The 25,502-nt window shown below is 42.0% G+C and overlaps 2 protein-coding genes across 4 annotated transcripts; one reads left to right on the top strand and one right to left on the bottom strand.

Annotated features, from left to right (window-relative positions):
* Nucleotides 1-1,918: 1,918 nt before the first annotated feature.
* Nucleotides 1,919-9,282, bottom strand: LOC134333665 (cytochrome P450 2B4-like). Its single transcript, XM_063015773.1, has 9 exons — nucleotides 9,082-9,282; nucleotides 7,937-8,096; nucleotides 7,484-7,636; nucleotides 7,214-7,374; nucleotides 5,777-5,950; nucleotides 5,349-5,490; nucleotides 5,026-5,213; nucleotides 3,749-3,890; nucleotides 1,919-3,649 (listed from the first exon to the last, which is right to left on the bottom strand). Exons 1-9 carry the CDS (start codon nucleotides 9,274-9,276, stop codon nucleotides 3,462-3,464), a joined length of 1,503 nt encoding a protein of 500 aa, XP_062871843.1. The 5' UTR covers nucleotides 9,277-9,282; the 3' UTR covers nucleotides 1,919-3,461.
* A 1,341-nt stretch (nucleotides 9,283-10,623) lies between these two features.
* Nucleotides 10,624-21,987, top strand: LOC134333732 (cytochrome P450 2C23-like). 3 transcript variants are annotated; one of them, XR_010015408.1, is made up of 10 exons: nucleotides 10,624-10,838; nucleotides 11,877-12,036; nucleotides 12,133-12,285; nucleotides 12,846-13,006; nucleotides 14,801-14,974; nucleotides 16,023-16,164; nucleotides 17,006-17,193; nucleotides 17,325-17,466; nucleotides 21,224-21,280; nucleotides 21,899-21,987. XR_010015408.1 is itself a non-coding variant. In XM_063015868.1 (9 exons), the coding sequence occupies exons 1-9, from the start codon at nucleotides 10,644-10,646 to the stop codon at nucleotides 21,226-21,228; spliced, it is 1,320 nt and encodes a 439-aa protein (XP_062871938.1). In that variant the 5' UTR covers nucleotides 10,624-10,643; the 3' UTR covers nucleotides 21,229-21,507. The 3 variants fall into 3 exon arrangements, 2 of the variants coding, with proteins under 2 accessions (XP_062871938.1, XP_062871937.1); XM_063015868.1 differs by lacking the exon at nucleotides 21,899-21,987 and having other exon boundaries at nucleotides 21,224-21,507; XM_063015867.1 differs by lacking the exons at nucleotides 21,224-21,280; nucleotides 21,899-21,987 and adding an exon at nucleotides 19,627-21,003.
* The last annotated feature ends 3,515 nt before the right edge of the window (nucleotides 21,988-25,502 follow it).

The following is a 25,502-nucleotide window of genomic DNA, read 5'->3' as shown; positions in this document are numbered from 1 at the left end:
CAAGATGAATTTTCTCACAGTTCCAGTTTAATGTTTATATAGATGCTCTTTTTGTGACTTAGTGACACATTTCTTAATAAATGTTCATAAATTTAAGTTCTTTCACACAATTTGCATTGTCCTTCCTTTTCTCCCAATTTAGTCATTTCCAATTCACTATTAAAAGTTTTTGCTGCGTGCACCAACCCCAGACGCTAGAACGGCTAAGAGGGTAGCACCGAACACCTACAAGCCAGAATTACAAGCAAGTCATCAGGACAAAATCCATTCCAAATGCTTCATTTCAGCCAGATTTATTTATTCCAAAACCCGTTTTAATGTTTGTTTTGAGTCGACACCCTGCTGGAACACCAATGTACTGCTAAAATTAAAGACATTTGGGTTCAAGTTCATTCTTTATTATTCTGCAATTATAGTTTCTGCAATTTATTAGCACAGGATTTAACTACCAGCATTATGTCTGACAGTAGATACAGTGTTGTTGGGTTTAAATGCCTCATCTTTTCTCAGCGGGCAGCACGATGGCTCGGTGGGTAGCCTCACAGCAAGAAGGTCCTGTGTTCGATCCCCAGGTGGGCCGGTACGGGTCCTTTCTGTGTGGAGTTTGCATGTTCTCCCTGTGTCTGTGTGGGTTTCCTCCGGGTGCTCCGGTTTCTTCCCACAGTCCAAAAACATGCAAGTGAGGTAAACTAAAGATACAAAATTGTCCATGACTGTGTTTGACATTAAACTTGTGAACTGAAGTGTAAAACATGACGTTAAAATCCTAATAAAAAAATAAACAAACAAACCGCTTTTCTCAGCCAAACTTCTGGTCATTGTGAAAAAATAGCTGTCTTTGATCTATTTGATTCACTTTACATTGTGTTTATGGATAAATGACACAGATGTATGTATGTTACAGATGTATGAGTTACATACATCCTATGATCAAACAGCTTTCAAGACTTTAAGACTTCAAGACCATTGTAACACTTGAGGATCTCAACCTGAAGATCTCCAGTACAACCAGTGAGACCAGACCGACCAAAAAGACCAGAGCTACAGAGGTCAGGTCTAAATATCTCAGTACAGACTGCATGTTGAGAGAGCAGAAGTGTTTAGACTCACAGAGGAGCCTCAGCTCAGATTTATACAGGAACCGAGCAGTTTAAGTATGGCTTATATACAATGATCAGCCATAACATTATGACCACCTCCTTGTTTCTACACTCACTGTCCATTTTATCAGCTCCACTTACCATATAGAAGCACTTTGTAGTTCTGCAATTACTGACTGTAGTCCATCTGTTTCTCTACATGCTTTGTTACCCCCTTTCACCCTGTTTTTCAATGGTCAGGACACGGACATCGATGAGTGCTGGCTGCCCATGACCCTGTCGCCGGTTTACCACTGTTCCTTTCTTGGACCACTTTTGATAGATACTGACCACTGCAGACCGGGACACACCCCTCGCCCATTTTTCCTGATTCTAACATCAACTTTTTGTTATGAAAAAAGGTTCACTAACAGGTGCCGTGATGAAGAGATAATCAGTGTTATTCACTTCACCTGTCAGTGGTCACAATGTTATGCCTGGTCGGTGTATATAACTTGCTTGAGAACTTAATATCAGTAGGCGTGTCTGAATTGTCAGAACTTACAGATAAACGCTTTATCTGATTATATAGCTGGATGGATAAGCAGCTAGTGTAAACAAATGAAACCTATCTGGGTGTGTTTTTAGATGTGGTCAATCCAGTGTCTGCTTCCCACATTGTTTGCACGTTGCCACTCGTGTGTATATAGAAATCCTAAGAAATGTGGATCTAGTAAATTTTGGAGGACTGCAAGTTGAGGTACAAATTGTTTATTACAAATTTATTATATTGATTGAGTACTTTATTAATCCCCAAAGGGAAATTGTGGTGTCGCAGCAGCAATAACAATTATTACAAAAAACATCACACAATGACATTACAATGAGGTAAAAGAAAGAATAAAAAAAAATTAAGACAAATGTAAATACAAGTAAGATATAAAATCTAAAAATATATATAAAGAAAATAAAATATAATAATATAAAATATAAGAATATAAAATCATCTAACAGGACAAGAACAAAAGAAAAAAAGAAAAATAAAAAGGGGGGAGCCTAACGGTGCAGTTACAGATGTGCAATTTAAAACTGTGCAAATAAAACAGTACCATGTGCAAATTGTAAGTTTAATTGTCTTTTGTGGGTGTTATAGGTTCTTCGTCCTTCTCTTGCACCAGTGAGAGTTATTATAGGTTGCCACCGCTGTGGGCAGAAATGACTTCCTATAGCGCTCTTTGTTGCAGCGGAAGTTGGCGGAACCTTCCACTAAAGGCACTTTGCTGTTTAATCAGCAGGTCGTGTAACGGGTGTGTGGTGTTGTCCATTACGTTGAGCAGCTTGTGCAAAATTCTCTGCTCAATAACCAGCTCTAGGGGCTCCAGAGCAAAACCCAGCACAGAACCAGCCTTCCTGGTTAAAAATGTGTAGCATCTTGCTGCATACATTGAAGGACCTGAGCCTCCTATAAAAATAAAGTCTGCTCTGGCCCTTTCTGTAGACAGCCTCAGTGTTGCACTTCCAGTCTAGTCTGTCGTCAAGATGGACACCAAGGTATCTGTAATTTTCCACCACCTCCACATCCTCCTCCAGGATACAGAGGGGTTTCAAAGCAGTCCTGGTCTTCCTGAAGTCTAGGACCATCTCTTTTGTCTTGGCCACATTTAAAAGAAGGTGGTTGTTCCTTGACCATGAGACAAAGTGGTCACCCAGATCCCTGTACTCACCCTCATCTCCACCACTAATACACCCCACCACTGCTGAGTCATCTGAGAACTTTTGTAGATGACAGGACTCAGAGTTGTACTGAGGTATACAGGGTGAAGAGAAAGGGTGAGAGAACAGTCCCCTGCGGTGCTACTATGCTGCTAACCACCTGATCACCTAAACACCTCCTTTCAGTCTCACAAAATGCGGACTGTCTGTCAGGTAGTCAGTAATCCAGGAGGTTGTGAAGGTGTCCACTTGCATTAATTGGAGCTTCTCTATATAACAATATAACAATACATAATACTTTTAAAAGAATTGCTCTAGAACAAATAGAAACAGCATAACTTTATTTAAAAACAAATTTACAACCAATGATGAATAGTGCTGAAGATTAGAAGCGCAGTAAAATTCAGACAGAAATAAAGAAATAAAAGAGATTAATACGACTATGGTGGTCTGGTAACCAGAACAGTGCAGCTACCATCTTAAGTGTAAAGCAAATCACCACAAAAAGAGACACCAAATACATAAAACACTTTACCACACATCAATCCAAGCAAAACAGTGCCAGGACTCCGGCGACACACCTTAGTGGTATAGCCCAACCTACCACTATATTTGGGGAGATGGGAGGAAAGGTGTGGCACAAACACCTAAAATTATTATTAACAATTATTAGAAGGATTGTCTACTCCTGCAGATCATTTGGAACGGATGGGGCATTTTCACCGTACCCACAATGCCATCCAGATCAACAGGTGGTGTATTGGGGGGCCAGGAGAACTGAAGCCTCTGCAGCAGAGAGGTGAAGAAGATGAAGAGCTCTGTCCTGGCAAGAGACTCGCCGAGACAAACCCTCGGACCTGCAGCACAGAGACGTCACAGACATCACGCCGTTAAGAACATCATGTTATCTACTAATAGCTTTTCGAACTACAGGGCAGTAGGTATCATCATCTCACCCAGAGAGAAAGGAAGGAAGAATTCGTCTTTGCAGAACTGGCCGTTCTCATCCAGAAAGTTCTCGGGGTTGAACGTGTCCGGATGTTTCCAGTGATCTTTATCCGTCATTACGGCTGTTAAATTGGTCATGATCAGCGTTTCCTAGTTCGAGCACAATCATACACCGATCAGCCATAACATTAAAACCACCTTCTTGTTTCTACACTCACTGTCCATTTTATCAGCTTCACTTTGTAGTTCTACAATTACTGACTGTAGTCCATCTGCATACTTTTTAAACCTGCTTTCACCCTGTTCTTCAATGGTCAGGTATTATTTAGGTGGTGGATGATTCTCAGCACTGCAGTGACACTGACATGGTGGTGGTGTGTTAGTGTGTGTTGTGCTGGTATGAGTGGATCAGACACAGCAGCGCTGCTGGATGTTTTTAAACACCTCACTGTCACTGCTGGACTGAGAATGGTCCACCAACTAAAAATATCCAGCCAACAACGGCCCGTGGGCAGCATCCCGTCACCACCGATGAAGGTCTAGAAGATGAGCTACTCAAACAGCAGCAATAGATGAGCGATCGTCTCTGACTTTACATCTACAAGGTGGACCAACTAAGTAAGAGTGTCTAATAGAGTGGACAGTGAGTGGACACAGTGTTTAAAAACTCCAGCAGTGCTGTTGTGTCTAATATACACCTTCAGGATGAATTGGAACACTATGAAGTGAGCTTTGGAACGGATGTCCAACAAGTTGATAGAAAGATGTCCACGTACTTTAGGCCAAAACAGTTCTTGCAAGTTCATTATGAGAAATATACATACAGCATCATGAATGTGGCATGGTCTCCCAGTTCCTCATTAAGTATTATGATTGACTACATTGGGGACTTCTCTGTGCCCTCATGTATAAGGTTTGACTGCAGCCATTTAAAGTACATAGAACAAATTGACACCCTGTTCTGAAACATATTCGTCAGATTACTACAAAAAGCACAATGAGAAACAGGTCTGCTAAAACTGGAAGAAGCTGCTAAAACCTGGCTGACACTGTCCACAGTCAAGTAAGCTTTAGATCACCACTGGCTTAGAGGCTAGAACGAAAAAGGGAGCCCTCGCTTCCTGAACACCTAATGTATCTTTTACAAACAGCAGCCTCTAAGCCCATTGTTCTGGATTGATTGTGGACCGGGTCACCTATGTTCTATCTGCAGGATCCAGAGGGTGCAGGAACGTATCTACAAATGATGAGACCAACCACAGAGATTCCAGTCAGGAGAGATTACCTTAGGGATGGTGTACCCTCGTAGCTGTGTTGTCTGCGTGGTTGAGTGAAACACGCCGAGTGGGAGAATGTTCCCACAGCGCATGATCTCATGAACGGTGGCGAGTGTGTACGGGAGTTTTGCTCGGTCGTCCATGCTAGGGGCTCGATCGTAACCCAACACGCGAACGATCTCCTCATGGCAGCGCTCTAGAGTCCAGGAGAAGAAAAGCAGAGAACAGAAAGATTGTGTAAAATAAAAACCACTTTATTCTACCCACTGCACCTTTAAACTGAGGCGGTGTGCATTAACAGCTGGGATCTGAGAGTCTTTTGGAAAAGTACCTTGAACATCTGGATGGTTCATCATAAAAATGAAGCCCCATCTGAGCGTGGTCGATGTGGTCTCAGTTCCAGCGAGGAAGAGATCAGAGGTGGACATTACCAGGTTCTCCTCGTGAAACGTCGAGTCTTCGCTTGAGCTGTTCTGCTCAAAAGGAGAAGTCATATTTAAATAACATCCAATCATATTTAGACAGCTGGAAACTGTTGGTATGTGGACGCATGACCCTCACACCTTCTACCGAATCATGTTTGAGCCGTTATATGAAGTCACAGTGTGTCTGTACAGTATTGTGTTCATTCCAGTTCATTTACTTGTGTATTAGCACATTTGCATGTCAAACTACGTCTGCATGGACGGACGGAACAAGAACGCTGTGCTGGAACAAGAAAGGACCTTCAAACTGTTAATAATTAGTGTAGTTTACTACCTTGCTTATCTCCATGAGGTAGGCATCAATGAAGTCGCGGTGATTTTCAGGATCCAGCGTCTTTCTGTGCTCCACCATGGCCTCTCGGATGAAGTCCTTTAAAGCCTTGGCATTCTGATAGATCTTCTGATGTGGACCAGGGAGGTGCATTGTGAAGGGAAAAAAGTGGACCATCTGTAATAGAGAATACAGCAGAAGTCAAAAATGTACATGGTAGAGGCTTCATGTTTGTGTAGCAGCTTCAAGACTCACAGCAATATAAAGCTTGCTTATCCATCCAATCATCCAATTCACTCTCCATATGTCATCTATCTACCTGTTCATCCACCTACCCAACCAACCCCACCTATCTGTCCATCATTCTGAAAGTATTTGGACACCTTTTCAATTATTAAAGGTGTATAAAATAATCTATATACTTTTAACATAGAGTTTGGTGTGTTGAGATTCCAACAAGCTTATGGTCAGGTGTCCACATACTTTCGCCATCTAATGTATAAATTAGATGTATAAATTAGTATGTATAAATCTCACCTGGTCCCTCAACACCAGTTCCATCACCAAGAAAGCCCAGCAGCGTCTCTACTTTTTGAGAAGACTGAGGAAAGCTCATCTGCCACCCCCCATTCTCACCACGTTCTACAGAGGAACAATCGAGAGCATCACTGTCTGGTTCGGAAATTGTACTGCGTCGGACCTCAGGACTCTCCAGCGAGTAGTGAGGACAGCTGAAAAGATCATCGGGGTCGCTCTTCCATCTCTCACGGACATTTTTAACACCCGCTGCATCCGCAAAGCTCTCAGCATTGTGGACGATCCAACCCATCCATCACATGGACTTTTTACTCTGCTCCCGTCTGGGAGACGATACCGCAGCATCCAGACCAACACAACCAGACTGTGTAACAGTTTTATCCCACAAGCAATCAGACTCCTCAACTCAGTACTGCAACAATTTCCTCCGGAAATTTTTCTGCTGCCACACACTGAACTATACTGACTATGTTAGACTGTTTTTACCTGTTTATTCAAATAACGAAAAAGTCTTTTTGTATTTTTGCACCTTATTTACTTCTTAGGCTTCATTGCCAATTTTACGCTGCTAATGTACATGTCACTACCTCATGAACCATTGTACCATCTATTCACCATCATGTACTAACACTTGTCTTTAGTCCTGTCTTCTAATTACTTGTTTAGATTAGGGATAATTAGGAATATCTTTTGTAGTTATTTATTATAGGATTTTTTGTATTTATTGTTGTATTTACACTGTTTTGTCTTGCACTTTTTGTACCGTGTTACACCGTGATCCTAGAGGATCGCTGTTTCGTTTCAATATGTACCTGTATGTAGCTGAAATGACAATAAAACCTCTCTGACTCTGACTCTGAAATATCTGAGCAGTGATGCTGATTAAAAAAAGCTCAGTGTTACCAATGCAAGCGGTGAGCTAAACAGCACCATGTTTTCATTCAGGATTTTCAGCAGTTTAGCGAAGCGCAGGTCGTCGTACTCAAAGCGATCTCCAAACACGATGGAGCAGATGATATTGGACACGGCGTTCATGGTGAGATGGATCGGATCGAAGGCCTTTCCTTTCAAAACAGCCAGAAGTTAAAAGTGAGCTACAAAATCTGAAGAGGCTTTACACCAGTACACCAGTACAATCTTTACTGGGTGCAGATGAGGATCTTCATGACTGACCTTCTTGTTTAAGCATCTCTTTGATGAGACATTGTGCTTCCTCAGACACTCGTTCCTCCACGGATTTCTTCCCCAGACCGAAGTTACGCAGCGTGTGGAGAGCAAAACGTCGCTGCTGCTTCCACATATGACCGTACGTGACCATCACAATACCTGCAAAGAAATAAGGAAGCAAAAATGGTCATAAAGGCTCTATGCTCTAAGTTTTCCATACTAAGAACTTGTAAAGACCCTTGGGATGAATTGGAACAGTGATAGAGAGTCAGGTCTTCTTCTCTAAATAAATGCCTGACCTCAAATGTTTTTTTGACTGAATGGACACCAAAATCTTGTGGAATCTTGTGGTTCTGACCCATATTAATGTCCATGGTTTGGTAATGAGACGTCTAACAGGCTCATGCTCAGGTGTCTGAACTGCAATGATAAATGAATGAGAAGTCATGCAGAACTGACCGTATCCATTGGTGATCCACTCCATTATGGGCATGTACGGCCTTCCGGAGAACGCAGTTCCATTCTGAACCAGAGCTTCCTTCATCACATCTAGATTATTCAGCAACACCAAGGGTCTCTTTCCTATGTGCAGGGTGGACAGATCACCATACCGCACCAGCTGCAGAGGAAATATCCAAACCAAAGACTCACAGTTCCAGTCCATGGTCATGAAAGTTTAATCATTTCTGCAACTGTTGGAAATATCTACTGGGTCAAAAAAAATTAATATTTTTTATTATTTTCTTCATGCATTTTCTCCCCTTTTTCTCCTTTTAGCGTGTCCAGGCACCATCAATCAGCAAGCGGAGGTCGTAATTGCACCAGTCATGAGAGAGAGATCCCATCTGGCTTAGTCCCGCCCCTATCTGAACAACAGGCCAATCGTTGTTCATGTGGCCGCTCAGCCTTAGCCGGCAGGCAGAGCTGAGATTCGATACGATGTATTCGAGATCCCATCTCTGGTTCCAGCGTGTGTTTTTACAGCTGCGCCACCTGAGCGGCATATATGACACTTTTAATATGCTTTTTGCATTTTTTTTCTCTTTTCTCCCAATTTAGTCATTTCTAATTCCCTATTTAAATTTTTTTTGCTGCTTGTACCACCCTTACAATGGCAGCGAAGGGCCGCAGACTAGCACCCGGCACCTCTGACACGTAAAGTCAATGGTATCTTCACACATAAGCAAGACCCATGTGGTTTCCAGCTTTTCCCAACATGGACTGAGATTTCTCTGGATTCCTTGAACCTTTTCACAATGTCATGTATAGTAGATGGTGAAAGAGTTAGAATCTTGCATTGAATTTAAACTGTGTGACAATTCTCTCATAAGGTTTGGTAGATAGTGGTGAGCCACGACCCATCATTGCAAAGACTGATCCTTTGGTGGGTCTACTTTTATACCCAATCATGATTCACTCACATGTTACCACCTTACCAAAATAATGTAACTTCAATATTTTATTAACTTTTCACTCTTGAGTGTGTGTGACATCAAATTCTACACATTTCTACATGTTATAAATATAATGATCAGTAAAAACCCTGAAATCTTTTCTTTTGTGAGTTAAATCAAGTCTTAAGAGAAATGAAACCAGAAACTGACCGATCTGATGAGACCCACAGGATCGTTTAAGAACAGTAATGTAGTCCCAGCAAACGGCAGTGGTGTAGGTCCAGGAGGTAACTGTCTTTTTAATGATCTCAACCTGAAGATCTCCAGTATAACCAGTGAGACCAGACCGACCAACACGGCCAGAGCTACAGAGGTCAGGTCTAAATATCTCAGTACAGACTGCATGTTGAGAGAGCAGAAGTGTTTAGACTCTGCACAGAGCCTCAGTTCAGGTTTATACAGGAACCGAGCAGGAAGAGCAGGAGGGGGGATCTGGATTTTCCTTAGCGTGATGTGACCTCGGAGGTAAATTCCGAAAAAATCTGGATGTGAGCAGGTTACCAGAAATACCTGTATATTCCGCTATCCCTGTATTAGAGCAATAATTAATATACAACTGTATATAAAATAACCTTTAACAATTATTAATTATTGCTCTTACACCTGCATAAAAGACTGAATAAATTGAATCACAGCATTACGTAAATATAGTATTTTCTCTCACTAAAGGTCAACTTTATTTAGGTTATTTCTAAACTGTATTCTTACTTTTTATGCAAACAATTTACATTTTATTTCTGAATAAAATTAAAGAGACATTTTTTAGATTTAACAAAACAGTCTCTGTACATGAAACTAATGCCTGTAATACACAGAGTCCGCCAGTAGGGGGCAGCCCTGCTTTGCAGCAGTGGTCACGTTAGTTTCTAGCACAAAAGTTACGACAAAAATGAAATTCTTTCATTTTAATTAACACGTTTTAATAAAAGTTTGTGTAAATAAGTGCAAAACTGCAGTGCAGATAAATCATTCATATTAAAAATATTATTAAAATCGAGGCAGCATCAGTTTAATTCTCAGTCTCAAGCGATCGTGCTAATTAAACCATTAATGGTCTCACCAAGAAATTAATGTTTATTCTCTGCATTTATTAGTTTCTTAGGACTTTACCAACAACAAACAATTAATATTGTTTTACTAGTGCACACAGTATCTTTCTATGAGCCTCTATCACAAAAATTATGCAACTTTTATGGATGATTTTCAGCTGCTAGCTTCAAGTTGACATACAGGTTAAAAATGCTGTTTTCTTAAAACTATCTTAAAAATATTTAACACATCTTACATAAGTTGTGCAGTTCTGTACAACATATGCTAAATGAGCTTTGGAGTATGTGGCAGGAATCACATTCCACATTAACTTCTATTTATTGCATTTTACACTATTTGTCCCAACTATTTTGGAATTGGGGTTTACATGTGATCAAATGTCCAGTGAACATATGTGCACAGTAATGGTCTGCATCTACATTTAGAAAAATAGCAAAACAAACCCAGGACTGCAGAACACGCCCTGTTCAGCTCTGATTTCACAGCATGAGGTAACAAAAGTGAAATGTAAACGTGACAGGAAGTTGCCCCATTCATGGCAAAAGTAAAAACCAGTCCAATAACCTTCCCTCCAGATCCCCCCTCCTGCTCTTCCTGCTCGGTTCCTGTATAAACCTGAGCTGTGGCTCTGTGCAGAGTCTAAACACTTCTGCTCTCTCAACATGCAGTCTGTACTGAGATATTTAGACCTGACCTCTGCAGCCCTGGCCGTGCTGGTCGGTCTGGTCTCACTGGTTCTGCTGGAGATCTTCAGGTTGAGCTCCTCGAGGAGCCGATGTCCTCCTGGACCTACACCACTGCCGTTTGTGGGGAACATGGTTCAGTTCATGAAGAACCCAATGGACTGCATCAGATCGGTCAGTTTCTGATTTTTTATTTATTTTAAGAAGCTTTATGATTTAAGTCAGGTTTAGTGGAGCAGGTGAAGCAGGTCAGAGATCAGTAGAAGGTCAGAAGCCTGGCTTTTTTTTTCTCAGAAATGTTTTTACACTGGTGTAAAAGCTTATGCAACACCATAGAAACCAGCCAGTGTCGCTTATCTCAGTCCCGCTCCCTCCCGCCCTGTTACTGTAGAACATTAACCAATATATCTGATCAGTTATCAACAAACTCGTCGTGCCAAGAGTACCAAATTGTTTTTATGGCCGAAAGTATTTGGACACCTGATCAAGAGCTTGTTGGACATCCTGTTCCAAAACCGTGTGCATTAGGAAGGTTTTCCACAAGATTTCGGAATGTGTTTGTGGGAATATGTGCCTCTTTATTCAAAATAGCGTTCGTAAGGTCAGACACTAATGTTGGACGAGAAAGCTTAGATCAGGGATCTGCACAGGCCACTGGAGTTTATCCAAACCAAACTTGTGGAGTCATGTCTTTATGGACCTTGCTTTGTGCACAGATATGTATTATATAACAATCCCATCAACACTGCTGCACCTACTATAATAATATCAGTACAGCACACATACAGTACAATGTCATTCATCACATCATCTGGACACCTGACCATGAGCTTGCTGGACATCCCAGTTTAAAAACAAATGCTATTAAAATAGAGTGACCTCTATGTGATCTTTTCGGCTATATTCACAAGACTTTGAAGTAAGTATGTGGGAATTTGTGCAGCATTTGTATGGCTGGGCACGGATGTTGGTCAAGAAAGCTCTGTACAGGACACTGGAGCTTCTTTAAAGCAAGCTTTTCTTCATGTCTTTATAGAGCTTGCTCACAATGGAACAGGACACACGTTAGCAATTGCTGTGGCAGAAACACAAGAATTCAAAATTTAGAAAGGGTGTCCCAATACTTTTGGTCCATACAGTGTAACGCTGTTAGTGGAACAGTCATCCTGAACAATGCACTTGTAGTATCAATCTGACTCTTTATCTCTGCAGACGGTGAAGTATGGGGAGCTGTGCTCCTTGTATGTAGGGAGGAGACCCATGATCATACTGAATAACATAGACGTAGTGAAGGAAGCGCTGGTCCAGAATGGAACCGTGTTCTCCGGGAGGCCGTTCCTGCCATTGATACACTGGATCACCAAGGGGTACGGTCAGTAATGCGTGATCATACTGTCTAGTATTTCTACAGATGATTAGTTATTAGTTAAACCGTAACCCTCACGCTTACTTCGCCTTCATTTTGTAGGTATTGTGATGGTTACGTATGGTCATGTGTGGAAGCAGCAGCGACGCTTCGCTCTCCACACACTGCGTAACTTTGGTCTGGGGAAGAAATCCGTGGAGGAACGAGTGGCCGAGGAAGCACAGTATCTCATCAAAGAGATGCTCAAAGAAGAAGGTCAGTCATGAAGATCTTCATCATAGCCAATTCCTTATTGCACTCATGAACTGTGCTGCAGTAGTGAGTCCTACACTGGCAGGAAAGGGGTGCAGGCTAACATTCGTGTCCTTCAATATGTGTGGAGCCAACGGCCGCTTCTTTTTATATATGGAGCCGAGCGCCTACACAGACACACCTAGGGCTCAAACAGGGTTCCTCATTCCTAGTGCAAGCATGAACTCTGCTGACCGGTCGAGGCGTCTGCATGGTGAAAGGCTGATCACAGTCAAGAAGTAATTGGTGACTCCGCCCTCCTTCATTAGTGATGGGGGTGGTATAGAGATGAGCTTTAATTGGCTACGACTGGAGTGGGTAAAATTATTTGTCCTGCACCCGTGCCAGTGTCTCAGCTGGACAGTAGGAGTCGCTATTGCATTGGTGAGTAGGTGAACACACATTCAGTCGTCCTCAGCACAGACATAACCAAGGGTGTTTGTAGAGAACCCAACCAGGCCGGTGGCACCTCTGAGATTCGAACTTGCTTACATTTATACTCACAGCTTTTTACTGTTTTAAAGGAAAGCCTTTGGATCCCATCCACCCCATCATGAACTCCGTCTCCAACATCATCTGCTCCATCGTCTTCGGAGATCGCTTCGATTACGACAACAAGCGCTTTGCCAACCTGCTGGAGATCCTGAATGAAAACAGTCAGCTCACTGGCTCGTCTGTTGGAGTGGTAATGTTACTGCACGCAAGCTTTTCTTCTAACTTACATACTCAGCGTACTGTTAGCACCTGAACACAAACGCAAATTCATTTCACGTGTTGCGAGAATGATCAGGTCAGAAATACTGTAAAACTTGTGTGTGTGCCGATGTATTCTGATATAAACTATATTACGCTCCTGTCCCACCTTTTTACAATTCCCTGCATTTCCCCTCACACCGTATCTTGCATTCTCATTGGCTGTTCGACATAGCACTCATTGCTAGTCGGGCAACTCAGATTCAGATATCTGACATGCTAGAAATCTTGCTTTGGCGAGCCGCTCAGATTGAGTTGTTGGGTAGTTCGCACATAGCAATTGAGAGCCAAGTTTCGATCAGCGACCAGTCGGCGAGATGTTGCAATGTTGCAAATAATAAAAAAAAAACACTTGATGACGTCTTGAAGGCAGCACATGTTGCTCTAAGATCTCAATGTACTTTTCTGCATTAATGCTGCCATCACAGAAGTGTAAATGACCTTTCCCGAGGGCACTGACACGCCCCCATACCATGACAGACCCTGGTACTGACACACCCCATACCATGACAGACCCTGGTACTGACACACCCCATACCATGACAGACCCTGGCACTGACACACCCCATACCATGACAGACCCTGGCACTGACACGCCCCCATACCATGACAGACCCTGGTACTGACACACCCCATACCATGACAGACCCTGGCACTGACACACCCCATACCATGACAGACCCTGGCACTGACACGCCCCCATACCATGACAGACCCTGGCACTGACACACCCCATACCATGACAGACCCTGGCACTGACACGCCCCCATACCATGACAGACCCTGGCACTGACACACCCCATACCATGACAGACCCTGGCACTGACACACCCCATACCATGACAGACCCTGGCACTGACACGCCCCCATACCATGACAGACCCTGGCACTGACACACCCCATACCATGACAGACCCTGGCACTAACACACCCCATACCATGACTGGCTTTTGGACCTGTTGCTGATAACAGTCTGGATGGTCCTTTTCATTTTGGTCCGGAGCTTGCTGATGGAATGCTGATTCATCTGACCACATTACACATTCCCACTGTGTGATGGTCCATCCTAGATGCCTCCGAGCCCAGAAAAGTCGATGCCACTTCTGGACATGATTAACATGAGGCTTCTTTTTTGCACAGTAAAGTTTTAAGAGTGTTCAGATTAAGCTTGCACCCTTGGTCTTTATGCACTGATATTCCTCCTAATGATATTATGCACTGTAGAGGGAGAAATATGCAAATCCCTTCCAATCTTTCTTTGAGGTTCATTGTTTTTAAACATTTCAATCATTTTCTCACACATTTGTGGACAGACTGGAGATCCTCTGATCATCTTTGCTCATCAGAGACTCTCAGCCTTTCCTGGATGCTGCTTTTGTACCAAACCATGATTACAATCACCTGTTTGGAATCACATCATTATTTAGTTTTTTCACCTTACCCTAAATTGCCCCTGTCCCAACTTTTTTTGGAATGTGTTGCAGGCCTGAAGTGCAGGAATGGAGGTATACTAATAAATGAAATGAAGTTAAGCAGATAAAACATGATGTATCCCAGGTTCATCCTGTCTGTAATCAAATAAAAGTCAAAGGAAATGTAACAAACACTGCGTTTTTATATACCGTTCCATATATAAGCGTTTTATTGCTTGAATAATATATTTAAGATGTTTAAGTATGACCCATGGTCCTAATCAAAGCTCTGAAATGTTCTCGTTCTCCTGCAGATATTTAACTTGATCCCCATCATCAAATACTTCCCTGGTCCTCAACAGAAGGTCTACAGAAATGCCAGTAATTTAATAGAGTTCATTCGTGAAGCCATGCTGGAGCACAAGAAGACCCTGGACCCTGAAAATCCCCGGGACTTTATCGATGCCTACCTGCTGGAAATGAGCAAGGTAAGAGATTGAAGGTTCACGTGAAGATCTTCAGAGATTAAATGGTTTACTGACCAAGCGTTTCAATTTTTATGTTATCTTCGAGGAAGGTGGAGCAGTTCTGATTCATCCAGATGTAGTTTATAGTTGGGTGTCCCAATGTGTCAGATTTCTTCTGTGAAATAAATGAGGTTAATGGACTGAACGAGAAGGAAGGTTTTCAGGGCCGTTCGCAAAAACAACATAAACTACCTGCCAAAAGTACCTGGACACCCGATAATAGGCATGTTGGAAATTCCATTTCAAAATCATGGGCATTGCAATGCAGCTAAAACAGCCTTAACCCTTCTGAAAAGGCTTTTCACAAAATTTAGAAGTGCACCTGTGGGAATTTGTGCTCATTTAGTCAAAAAAATGTTTTTACGTTTGCTGCATTACAGAAATGAGTCAAACCGCAGAGCAGTTGTAACCTAGCAGTTAAGGAACTGGACTAGTAATCAAGAGGTTGCTGGTTCAAGCCCCACCACTGCCAGGTCACGACTGTTGGGCCCTTGAGCAAGGCCCTTAACCCTCAGTTGCTTACCCTTAAGTTCTGGAAGTCACTTTGGATAAAAAAAAGACTCTGCTAAATGCTGAACATGTAAATGTAAACATGCATAAGCTGCCTTCTATGTGTTGCAGTAAGGGGGCACTGTATACATTTGGAAGTGTGTCTGTGGGAATTTATGCTCATTTAGTCAAAAGAGGATTTCTTCAATCAGACACATTTGTTAGGTGAAAAAACCTGGCTCACACTTAAAGTTCCAATTCATCCCAAAGTTGTTTAATGGCATTGAGATCGAAGCTCTGTGCAAACTTAATATTCATGAGCAGTGTCCACATACTTTTGGCCATACAGTGTAAAAATACAAATAAAATATAAGACAATATTAGAGTGACTTTCAGTTACTCAACTTTCTGCAGCCAATTCACCTTCTGCATTTTTTATGTGGTGAAAGAAGACCGGAAAATCCAATGGAAATCCACACAGTAATAATATACAGTAATATCCTTTGATTTTGACTTGCAGAATGAATCGAATGAGGACTCGACATTTCACGAGGAGAACCTGTTAATGTCCACCGCTGATCTCTTCATTGCTGGAAGTGAGACCACAGCCACCACTCTCAGATGGGGCCTCATATTCATGATGAACCATCCCGAAATTCAGGGTACCGTCATCTTCTGTTACCTGTGACTGAAACCAGTTTACCATTTTACACTGTACAGGCTCTGAGACATGGAGTCACGTGTTTACAGCTTTTTGGACTACCAAAACCATGTGTTGCCTCGCCTTTGTGGCTACAACAGCCTTTACTCCTCTCTGAAGACCTTCTGGGATATTTTGGGTGGCGCCGACGTGTCTGTGGAAATCTGTGCCCATTCTGTCTAAGGAGAATTTAATAATGGATGAGAAGATTTGGGTTGCCATTGGCGTTTCCAAAAGTGTAAAATCTAGCTAATTTATGCATCTACCTATCTATCAATTCATCCATCAAATACATTTGTTTAACATCCATTTAATCAATCCTTCTATCCATCTAACCATACATCCGTCTAATACACTCATTCATCAATTCCATTGAATCCATCCAACCATCCATCCACTCATTTATCAAATCCATCCATCCAATACACTAATTTATCAATTCCATCAAAATTATTCATCCGTCCATCCAGCCATCCATCCATCCATTGATCCATCCATCCATATATCCATCCATCAGTCCATCCATTCATCCATCCGTCCATCAGTCCGTCCATTTATCCATCCAATACACTAATTTATCAATTCCATCAAAATTATCTGTCTATCTATTCATCCATCCATCCATCCATCCATCCATCCATCAGTCCATCAATTCACCCAGTTCTATATTACTTTATCCATCCATCCAATACACTAATTCATCAGTCCCATCAAATAAATCCATCCATCTATGTATGTAGAAATAAAAGACAGGTATTGCTGTATAATCTGTGATGCTTTTCTTCATCTCCTGTTTTTCCCAGAACGCTGTCACCAGGAGATCGTTCGTGTTCTGGGATACGATCGAACTCCCAGGATGGACGACCGAGCAAAGCTGCCCTACACACACGCCATCGTTCATGAGATCCAGCGCTACGGAAACATCGCGCCTCTGGGTGTGATACACCAAACCACTCAGACAACCGAGCTACGAGGCTACACCATTCCTGCGGTAATGAGGAACTATTTATTACATACTAATGTTACATGCATGCTTATTCTCACTTTAAACCCAGATGCAGTGGAAGCACTTTTATTTCTTTATCAAGAGAAGTTGAATTGACTCTGTTTGAAAATTGGCAGGGAACTGAGATTTCACCCAATCTGATGGCTGTAATGATGGATAAAGATCACTGGAAACATCCGGACACGTTCAACCCCGAGAACTTTCTGGATGAGAACGGCCAGTTCTGCAAAGACGACTTCTTCCTGCCTTTCTCTCTGGGTGAGTTGTGGTTTTAGTAGAGCAGAAATTACTGCAAACTATGGTTTAATAAGTTCCATGTGAGCCGTAAGCTCAATACTTCGTTTGTTTTTGCAACCATAGGAGCCTTTAATCCTCTGGGAATGTTTGTCTCTAGATTTTGGGGTGTGTTGTACCTCAATTTATGTTATTATGATAATTATGACATTTAGCAGACGTACTATTTGCCGGTCAGGCGTCTAAATACAGAAACGATTGGCTATGTCTGAGGTGGGATGGCCAAATTCCCAACAGACACACTCCTCCAAGTCTTGTAGAAAGGCTTCCAAAAAAGTGGGAGCAATTTAATATAAATGCCCATGGTTTGAAAGGGTATTTTGTCCATTTATTTTGTCCATATAGTGTACAGGGGTTGGACAAAATAACTGAAACACCTGGTTTTAGACCACAATAATTTATTAGTATGGTGTAGGGCCTCCTTTTGCGGCCAATACAGCGTCAATTCGTCTTGGAAATGACATATACAAGTCCTGCACAGTGGTCAGAGGGATTTTAAGCCATTCTTCTTGCAGGATAGTGGCCAGGTCACTACGTGATGCTGGTGGAGGAAAACGTTTCCTGACTCGCTTCTCCAAAACACCCCAAAGTGGCTCAATAATATTTAGATCTGGTGACTGTGCAGGCCATGGGAGATGTTCAACTTCACTTTCATGTTCATCAAACCAATCTTTCACCAGTCTTGCTGTGTGTATTGGTGCATTGTCATCCTGATACACGGCACCGCCATTGGATGCACATGGTCCTCCAGAATGGTTCGGTAGTCCTTGGCAGTGACGCGCCCATCTAGCACAAGTATTGGGCCAAGGGAATGCCATGATATGGCAGCCCAAACCATCACTGATCCACCCCCATGCTTCACTCTGGGCATGCAACAGTCTGGGTGGTACGCTTCTTTGGGGCTTCTCCACACCGTAATTCTCCCGGATGTGGGGAAAACAGTAAAGGTGGACTCATCAGAGAACAATACATGTTTCACATTGTCCACAGCCCAAGATTTGCACTCCTTGCACTATTGAAACCGACGTTTGGCATTGGCACGAGTGACCAAAGGTTTGGCTATAGCAGCCCGGCCGTGTATATTGACCCTGTGGAGCTCCTGACGGACAGTTCTGGTGGAAACAGGAGAGTTGAGGTGCACATTTAATTCTGCCGTGATTTGGGCAGCCGTGGTTTTATGTTTTTTGGATACAATCCGGGTTAGCACCCGAACATCCCTTTCAGACAGCTTCCTCTTGCGTCCACAGTTAATCCTGTTGGATGTGGTTTGTCCTTCTTGGTGGTATGCTGACATTACCCTGGATACCGTGGCTCTTGATACATCACAAAGACTTGCTGTCTTGGTCACAGATGCGCCAGCAAGACGTGCACCAACAATTTGTCCTCTTTTGAACTCTGGTATGTCACCCATAATGTTGTGTGCATTGCAATATTTTGAGCAAAACTGTGCTCTTACCCTGCTAATTGAACCTTCACACTCTGCTCTCACTGGTGCAATGTGCAATTAATGAAGATTGGCCACCAGACTGGTCCAATTTAGCCATGAAACCTCCCACACTAAAATGACAGGTGTTTCAGTTATTTTGTCCAACCCCTGTATATCTAGTCATGTCAGGGTTTTTAACAGGTTATATCTGGCAACCCTGACTGTAAAACGTCCCCATTAGCTCACAAGATGTTTTTTCTTGGTCAAATCCTAAGTGATACCCTTTTTACAACTAAATTACAATAATGCAGTACAATGCAGATCATTGTGTATTTTTTCCATTTTTATCAAATGTTTTATCCTGGTCAGGGTCTCAGCATGTTAGATTCCACCGGGACAGGGTGCCATTCAATCACAATCTATGTCCACTCTATTAGACACTCCTACCTAGTTGGTCCACCTTGTAAATGTAAAGTCAGAGACGATCGGTCATCCATTGCTGCTGTTTGAGTCGGTCATCTTCTAGACCTTCATCAGTAGTCAGTGGTAAGTGTAGAAACAAGGAGGTGGTTTTAATGTTATGGCTGAACGGTATACACTGATGTGTCACTATATATGTACGTATAGCTTTTATAGTGTGAAATCATCATACAGTTCCACCTCAAGTGTACAAACTCACTGACGTTTCTGTGCTGCAGGTCCGAGGGTTTGTCTCGGTGAGTCTCTTGCCAAGACTGAGCTCTTCATCTTCTTCACCTCTCTGATGCAGAGGCTGCAGTTCTCCTGGCCCCCCAATACCCCACCTGTTGATCTGGATGGCATTGTGGGTGTGGTCAGAATGCCCCACCCTTTCCAGACGATTTGCCGCAGTAGAGAGTGTAGTTCGGAGCCGAGCTCTCCCATAACGGCCTGATTCTGTGGATGGACTGCATTTTTAAACCGTACCATAACTGGCTGTAATATTTTATGATGTTTGAATACGGAGGTCACGTGGCAACAAAATGAAAACACAAAACAAACTTCCTGTTATGTTCACTATTAGATAAAGTAGGTAAACGGTGCTTAACTGCATATCAGGAGACCTGTGGGTCTTTTTTCCCATTGCATGTACAGTACAATGCACGACGCATCTGTTAGTTCCTGTCGCTGATTGCATTGTTTTAAGTGTTGGTCCTTCATGGTTCCTCAGTTCTGGTACCTGGAAATCAGAAAAAAGTGACACACACATTGTCTGTTCTTGGCAGATCTGAATACATATAGTAAAGCAAATAGATGTAAACACAGAAAAACAGGAACTTGTGCGGGATAGATATTATATGTGTTTTATGTTGTATGTGAAAACATGTCTGCAACCTAACGACTGTGACTAGAAGCACAAAAACAAAATGGTTTTTCATTCATTCATTCATTCATTGTCTTTTCCGCTTGTCCAATTACGGTCACGAGGGTTGCTGGAGCCTATCCCAGCTTTTCAATGGGCGCAAGGAACACAGTAATACCCTGGACGGGACGCCAGTCCATAGCAGGGCACACACACACATTCACTTACAGGGGAATTCAGTGTTTCCAATTAACCTGACTGCATGTTTTTGTACTGTGAGAGGAAACCGGACCCCCCGGAGGACACCCACGCAGACACGGGGAGAACATGCCTGGGGATCGAACCCGCCCCTTCTTGCTGTGAGGCGACAGTGCTACCCACTTATCCACCAGGCCGCCCAAGGGTTTTTCAAGTGACCATAATTTTTTATGCAATCCAGGCAACACAAACATTAAAGCTTGTTTAAAACCCGCCATCAATTAACCACATCAGCCAACAGCTGCTTTTATTTTATTTAGAAATATTTTGTATCTAAATGTCAAGTTATGAAAGTTATACATTAATAAAATGGAATATAATATTACATTTTTATATATGAATACATATACAAATAGAATGTATTACCAACTAATAAAGTGAAGCATAAAACAATGAAAGTGTTTTATTTAGTGAAAGTTTTATTTAGAAAAAGTTTATTAAACATAGACATATTAAAAACAAAATCAATAAATAGAAACATTTCTGCATCTTTAAATAGATTCAGTATGTGTCTTCATTTAAGTGCATTAAGTAAACATTCTGTTTGCCTTAATGCTATAAAATATAAAACATTATAAAAGCTGCTGGTTTGATGTAATCAGACAGTCATTGGTCCTTAATTTTTCTCAGGTCTTATTCACACTAATGTCAATACATTTAAAAATGCTGGTTTCATATCGAAAAGCTTCCATCCACAATGTTTTTGTTTGTTTTAGACTAAAAAGGCTGAACAATCAGAAGACGGATCCAGCTTCAGCATGTTCAGTCTACAGGTACCTCAGTCATTTCCACCAAAACTGAGTCCAGCACAGCCCTGGTGGTGAACTAACATACTGACAAACTATTTCTGTGTAAAAATGAGGAGGTAGATCTCATTGTAAAAGAAATGAAACATTTCATTTACAAGGGATTTAATTTTTGGGTGTTTGGAACTGGTCACGCAACAAAGAAGATTAAAACCCTGAGTCTAGTACTGTGTTTCTTAAACAATAAATCAGCGATGGCATTTGGTCTTTGGTCCCTCGATTTCAACTTAAACATTGACACCAACATCAATTAAAAGTGCTGACATTAGTATTGCTACATATTAGCTGGTAAAGCATAATGTATCTAAATAATTCTCTTACTTATGAAAGTTACAAATAGTTACATACTGCAGCTTTAATTCTAAGTGGAAAAATATGTACTGCAGCTTTAATCCTCAATAGATAAAGTTACATACTGCAGCTTTAATCCCTAACAGAAAAGTTATGTACTGCAGCTTTAATTTTTTACCAGTGTAACAAAGTTTAAATCCTGATATATATGCTTCGCCCTGAGTTCTCTTCTGAAAGTTACATTTCTGATTAGACGTGAAATCACTGGAATAAAAGTTTGAAATTTGACATTAGGTCCCCTGTTGAGGAGCGTAGAGGCGAGTCTGAACACCGTACCCTTCCAGATGCACAACCGACGGCATGGAGGACAGCAGCTGCCGAACAGAAGAAAAGTTCTTCAACATTTCGGGGTCGAAGAGGAGTGGACAGGACCCGCGAGCCTCGTTCAGGGTCACGCCATCCCGTCGGCTCGTCACCAGATCTCTGAGAGTCTTCTGCAACTCGGTGATCTTCAGGTTTACAGGTGGAGCTGTGGGAGAGGTGCACCGTCAGTCACCAGAAGTGATTCACTCATTCATTTTAAAGGGCGCGAGGACATTCCAGCTGTATTAAACGTCCCATACATGTGAGAGGTTTCGTTTTGGATTTACTCACACCTACAGGTGATGCACAGAAGAACTGTAACACCAACAACAACAGTAGGTTACAAAAGTATTGGGACACACCTTCTGACTATTGTATTACTGCATTTCAGCCACAACAATTGCTAACAGCTGTAATACATCAGCTATATAAAGGAAATAATATGCTTCCAACTTTGCAGCAACAGTTTTGGGAAGGCCCTTTTCTGTTCCAGCACGATAAAGCTCAACAAAGACATGAAGAAAAGCTCAGTTTAAAAACAAAGAAACTCCAGTGTCCTGCACAGAGCCCTGACCACAGCCCCACTGAACAGCTTTAAAATTAACTGGAACATCAGCTGGGGTTTTCTTGACCAGCATCAGCGCCCTGTCATATGAATGCCATAATATTCTCTAGACTTTACTTAAAGGAAAAGGAAGTTAAAATTGTAAATTATATTTCTGTGGAACTTTAAAACGATCTTCTGGTCTGAAATAAAACTCGACTTACTCTTCTCAGTCGGTAAACCAGTAACAGAAGCGTAGGTTTTGCCTCTGAAGACTCCAGTGGGTCCACTCTGTCCATTAGTCATTCTAGCTGGAAAATATAAGTAAAAATAAGTAAAACATGATTCAACATGAAGCTTCAAATCATCCAACACTGACAACAACAAAAAGAAAAATGCGATAAAGAGAGAACTCAACACACTGACCTCTGAAATCAACACACTCTGATGTGATCAGAACTGATCGAATAATAATCGAGTCTCCAGCGTCGCTGTTGTAATTTATAATAATAATCTCACAGTTTCGGTTTCGTTTCCTCTTCTGGCTGTGTTTCAAATCACACCCTACACTTATCAAAAGTGTGCGAGGATTCAGAAGAATTATCTAGGAAAATCTTAGAGCAAGATGAGACTCTAAGTGCAGACACATGCAGAAGGTGGATTGGCTAGACAATGTGAGTCTCAGGGCACTACACATTCATCTCTTCACTCTCTCAATACTCAGGGTCGATTATTTTAAAGAACAGCTGATCCACCTCCTTCATTATTTTAAGAGGTATCAGGAAAGCTATTTATGCACTGGGAGAACATACCAAACTACATACAGACAGAGAGCAGTAAGAAGAATCGACTACTTTTTATTGCTGTTGTATTTGGTGTGTTGTATTTAAGTCCTGGATAGAGGTGAGTGCAGGTCCAGGGACCACTAGAAGGCGCTTTGGTGGACACTGTTGGTCCGTGGTCCAGTGGTAGTCCAGTGGTAGTCTGGTGGTAGTCTGGTGGTAGTTTGGACACCAACCTACTGCAGTGAATTGTGGGATTTTATGTATAGCTTAGATGGTCTGCATTACACACTCAATCTTCACGTATGAACTCTTCCTCTCTAGTGAACTTTGTAGTGAATGAGGTGTGGTTTGGAACTCAAGCTTAGTTTTGTTTCTCTGTTGCTGTCTAACAACACGTCAGTAGTACTACTACAACAATGTCAACAACACGTCACTAGTACTACTACAACAATGTCAACAACACGTCACTAGTGATCGTTTGCTCACAGGTCACCATGGTTACATTAATAGTCAATAAAACACTATATGGCCAAAAGTATTTGGACACCTGATCTTGAGCGTGTTGGACACCCCATTAAAAGAGGAAAAGTTCTTCATGACTTTCATGTCCACAGGATCAAAGTCATGCTGGGAGAGAAAAAGTCACTCCCTAAAGTCATATCATGTCCCCTTTATAACTGATTTATTTCTCTGGTTAGCAATCGTTGTGGCTCAAACGTATGAATTCAATGATTAGAAAATGCGTCCCAATACTTTAGTTTATTATGAACCACTAGATAAAGGTAAATGTTCTGTGTTCCTCACTGCTGTAACACAACTGAGTCAAAAATATACAGACACTTATAGTATAAAATAAATGTATAACAGTCTAGGGATTTTAATATATATATGTATGATTTATTGTAGCTTTTTCAGTAATATGGACTGACAGTGGATCAGTCTGCTGTGGCCTTGTGTTCCTGCCTCACACCTAGGGCTTTCACCATGACCCTGACCAGGACAAACGGTTAGTAAAAATGAATGACAGAATTTTCTGAATGATAAAATAAACATACAGAAGATATTTTAATCAACAATCACCAAGCTCCCTGCACCAATCTGGTTGAAACTTTCTACACCAACAAGTTCAATTTCATGTTTTACCACCACTTTATCCTGGTCAGGGTCAAAGTGGGTCTGATTTTCCCATAATCACAGGGCTGGAATGCACCCAAGACAGGACGCCGATCCATCACGGTACGTCAACAATTTAATAATCTTATTTACTGTTTTTTAGCACGTCCAATTTGTACCCAATTGCATTACGTTTCCTCTCTACTGATGCAGACCCCCGCCCCTGATTGAAGAGAGCGAACTGACACACGCCCCCTCCGACACGTGTGCAGTAGCCGACTGCATTTTTTTCACCTGCACCAGCTGAGTTTTGCACGGAGAGCTACACTCTGATCAGCATTATTCCTCGACTCTGTGCAGACGCCATCAATCAGCCAGCAGAGGTCGTAATTGCATCAGTTATGAGGTCCATCTCTGGCTCCTTAACCCTGTATGAACAAAAGCCAAGTGTTGGTCATATAGCCGCCCAGCCCAGCCGGATGGCAGAGCTGAGATTCGATACGATGTATTCGAAATCTTAGCTCTGGTGTGCTAGCGTGTTTTACCGCTGCGCCACCCGCGCGGCCCTCTGTTTGTATATTTCTGACTTAGCAGAAAACCCAAACAAAGCTGATAAAGGAACTCAAAGGAACTCATGTTGCAGAAATTGAGACAGTCCCAAGACTGACATCACATACGGTACATTTCCATCACAACTGAAGGTAATGAAGCTGCTACATGGCTGTTTTTGCTGAGTGGCAAGGTCGTAGCCATGAATTGAACTTGGGGGGGGGGTGTAAATCTATGGGGATGATGGGGGGGTCGCTGCCATTCTAAGCCATTTCTGCCATATCAAAAACTCAACACTGACGGACCCAAACATTACAAAGAGTTAGTGAGTGGAATGTGTTTATTTATAATTCTTATATCTGTATATTGGGACAGTTGGGCATTTTAAACATATCTGAGTCCCGGCTGGGTGTCGTCTGTATCTATGTTGTGATTACGGCCTTGCTGAGCGTGCAGAACAGCTTAATGAGTCGGTTAATGAAGGTGAGCATTTTAAACGAAGGTCTCTTCCTGAAGAGGAAGATTTATGATAAGACTGAAGGTA

Source organism: Trichomycterus rosablanca, chromosome 19 (assembly GCF_030014385.1).
Source record: "Trichomycterus rosablanca isolate fTriRos1 chromosome 19, fTriRos1.hap1, whole genome shotgun sequence".
In the NCBI taxonomy this organism is placed as follows: Eukaryota; Metazoa; Chordata; class Actinopteri; order Siluriformes; family Trichomycteridae; genus Trichomycterus; species Trichomycterus rosablanca.
Note: the sequence above shows the minus strand (reverse complement) of the source record. Positions and strands in the feature narration are given on the sequence as shown.